The sequence below is a fragment of the Monodelphis domestica genome, chromosome 6 (assembly GCF_027887165.1).
Source record: "Monodelphis domestica isolate mMonDom1 chromosome 6, mMonDom1.pri, whole genome shotgun sequence".
Classification (NCBI taxonomy): domain Eukaryota; kingdom Metazoa; phylum Chordata; class Mammalia; order Didelphimorphia; family Didelphidae; genus Monodelphis; species Monodelphis domestica.
In genome coordinates, this window is record NC_077232.1 from 23,826,995 (window position 1) to 23,830,159 (window position 3,165).

Here is a 3,165-nt window from a genome sequence, read left to right on the forward strand (position 1 = left end):
CACAAAAGATTATCAGACTTGTATTCATATAATTTTAAATCAATCATTTAACACATTTATTGTTTGCTACTTACAAAAATCAATAAAAGGAGTTAGAGATACAAAATACCACCATAAAGAATATTTGCATGAAATTTAATAGCATATCAAGATACAATTTAGGCCTTAAAGTTTGTAAAATTGACCGATTTTTTATATTTGCAAGATTAGGAAAAAGTTTGTGTTAATAAGTGTGTGCATACATGCAAAATGTATCATATATAGAGAGAAATGTAGAATAATATCATATATCTTCATCGTGAAGGTCTCTTTTGTTTCCACACCTTGCGCATGGCATTCTTCATCTCCATATTTCTCAGTGTATAGATGAGAGGATTGAGTAGGGGTGTAATTACAGCATAAAACATGGTTATCTCCTTATCATTGACGCTGACACTGGGAGGTGGAACATAGATGGCAATGCAGGGTGCAAAAAACAGCACCACAACCATGACATGGGAGCCACAGGTGGAGAGAGCTTTGTGCCGAACCTCTGATGAACGCTTTCTAAGGTTATATAGTATGATAATATAAGATGCCAACAAGACTAGAAAGGTAGCCAAGGCAACCATTCCAGAATTAGCAATGACTAAGATACTAGCAATATATGTATCTGCACAAGCTAGTTTCAAGAGAGGTTTCACATCACATATGTAGTGATCTATCTGATTAGGACCACAGAAAGGCAACTTAAGCACCATGAGCATTTGGGCAACAGAATGCCAAAAAGCTACTCCCCAGGCAAGCAAGATTAGCATGTTACATCTTTGGCGAGTGACAATGACCATGTAATGCAGAGGCTTACAGATGGCAACATATCGATCAAAAGCCATGGATACCAGGATGAACATCTCCACCCCAGCCAGAAAGTGACCAGTAAAGAGCTGAGTCATACAGCTCCTGAATGAGATGTTTTTCCTCTGGGCTGCTAAGTCTCTTACAAGTCTGGGTATTATGGTAGATGTATAGGCCAGATCCATGAGCGATAAGTGGCATAGGAAATAGTACATGGGTTGCTGGATCAGATGACTACATGTAATAGTAATAAAAATGATTAAATTCCCTAAAAATATTGCAAAATAACAGAGCATGAATAGCATACAACTCAATATCTTCATCTCTGGGTTCATCAAAAGTCCCAAGAAAACAAATTCAGTGACATTGTTGTGAATTTCCATTTATTTAGTATAAGAATTGATTATACAGGAATATCTAAATTCATCTTATATTATACGGATTATGATAAACCATATCTAGCTTGAATTTGGCAGTTCCTTAAAGCATGGAAAAATCAATATCCAGAGAACTTTTGAAAATACATCTATCTTTATAATCTTATTTATGTTATATACCTTTAAATCAAAAGATCCTAGATAGGCTCAGTTTTATTCAACTTAATGGCAAATTTTCTCTGCCCAAAATATGTTCTTATCTGTGCCACAATTACAACCCATTTATGCCTTAAGATTCAAAGTTGTAAAATAGCTTTAAAATATGTGAGAGTATCATAAAAGTTCATGAAAAAAAATGTGAATCTAGTACGAGACTCTTTTTTCTCCAGTCCAAACAATCTTGAAATTGATTTGATTCAATCAGTCAATTAAAGGGACAAATAAGAAGACATCCTTAATATAGTTATTCTATTTTAGCAAACTGCAGTATTTTCAAATGTTGTAATCATTTTGGAAATAAAGAATATGAACATAACATATTAAAACTTAATATTATACATGCTATATGAAAATAAAATATTAAAACCTGAAATAAGTGTGCAGGAAATATCCAAAATTATCATTGTTCTATGACAGTGTCTCTAAGAGAGTCAAGTAGAAGGTTCAATGAAGTTACTAAATTTTAAAAATTAACAATGAAAATATAAAAGATCACATAAAGATAATGAGAAAACTGAAGTAGTATGGGAAGTCAGACCCAAAATGGAGAATATACTTTTAATGAAAAGCTTGTTAACCTTCCTCTGTGCCTATTTTTTTAAAATAAATTATATTCAATATTATAATGATGTTAGAGATGGAAATGAAGGGGAGATAGCACAGATTATACAAATGAATGTTCCAAATATTTCAAAATAACAGAACAGGAACTTTGTGAGGAAAGATGATTATTAAAATTTTATTCAATTTAAGATGAATCAGGAGAGCAAAGATCTGGCAAACTTAATGTTAAGAGAATGGAGCATGTAGGAGGAAAATTATAATAATTTTCTTTTATCTGTACTTCTTCATTCTCTTTGCCATTGATCTCTTTGTTTTTAACAGATTCCCATTCCTTTGATTCACCTAATTCTGAAGCTATCCATTTTATTTCTTTTGGTGAAAAGGACTATCTAGTCATAGAGGGGTTGATGACTAGATAGACTAAGTTATCCATGTTTTCTGTGATTATTTTTACCTCTTGAATTTGTCACATTTTATCCAGAAGTTTATTACAGTATTGATCCCAGGAAAGACACCTATAAAATATAATTGAAAGATAGGCAATTAATGGTATTGAAAGGAGAGAGGTAGAAAAATGGAAAAGGATAGGGAAATATTAATTAATTAATCTAATTTATAAACAGAAAAAATCCACATGGAAAATTTTCAATTTAGTGCAGTCTAATAATTTTTTCTATTCTATTCAGAATAATTCATAGATTAGACAAAAGAAAAGCATTGGATTTATTATGAGGAGCCACATAACTCTATAACTCAGTAGTAGATCAAATATGAACCATGAATTTAACCATTCTTCAGTTTAATTTCTTTACCTGGAAAATAAACATATCTTCAATTCATATATCAAAGGACAATTTGGTAGATGAAATATTGTTTAAAGAGCACATTGAATAACTCATTGTGTTTCATAAAAGCTCAGCAGCATTACCTCCTCCCCCATGAAACTCTTATACCCAAATTCATGCCATCTTTATCAGTGTAAATCACCACCATTATAACAAGTAGAAATTCCATTCTCTGGATATAACAGATGTCTTATAAAGTGTAGAGAGGCAAAAATGCACAAGTAGAAAGGGCTTTAGAGGTCATCTATGCTAACCTGTTACTGAAAAGAGAACCTCTCTGATATAGTTCATCCTGAAATGTATTGAATCAGTATTTTTTAATAATC

General features: G+C 31.9%; 1 protein-coding gene across 1 annotated transcript; it reads right to left on the reverse strand.

Moving 5' to 3' along the window:
- Nucleotides 1-268: 268 nt before the first annotated feature.
- On the reverse strand, nt 269-1,217 carry LOC100021887 (olfactory receptor 4P4-like). Its single transcript, XM_001373871.3, has one exon. It carries the CDS (start codon nt 1,215-1,217, stop codon nt 294-296), a length of 924 nt encoding a protein of 307 aa, XP_001373908.3. The 3' UTR covers nt 269-293.
- Nucleotides 1,218-3,165: the final 1,948 nt, after the last annotated feature.

Coding starts and splice junctions, on each gene's coding strand:
- LOC100021887 (XM_001373871.3), bottom strand. CDS start 1,217: ATGGAAATTCACAACAATGTCACTGAATTTGTTTTCTTGGGACTTTTG.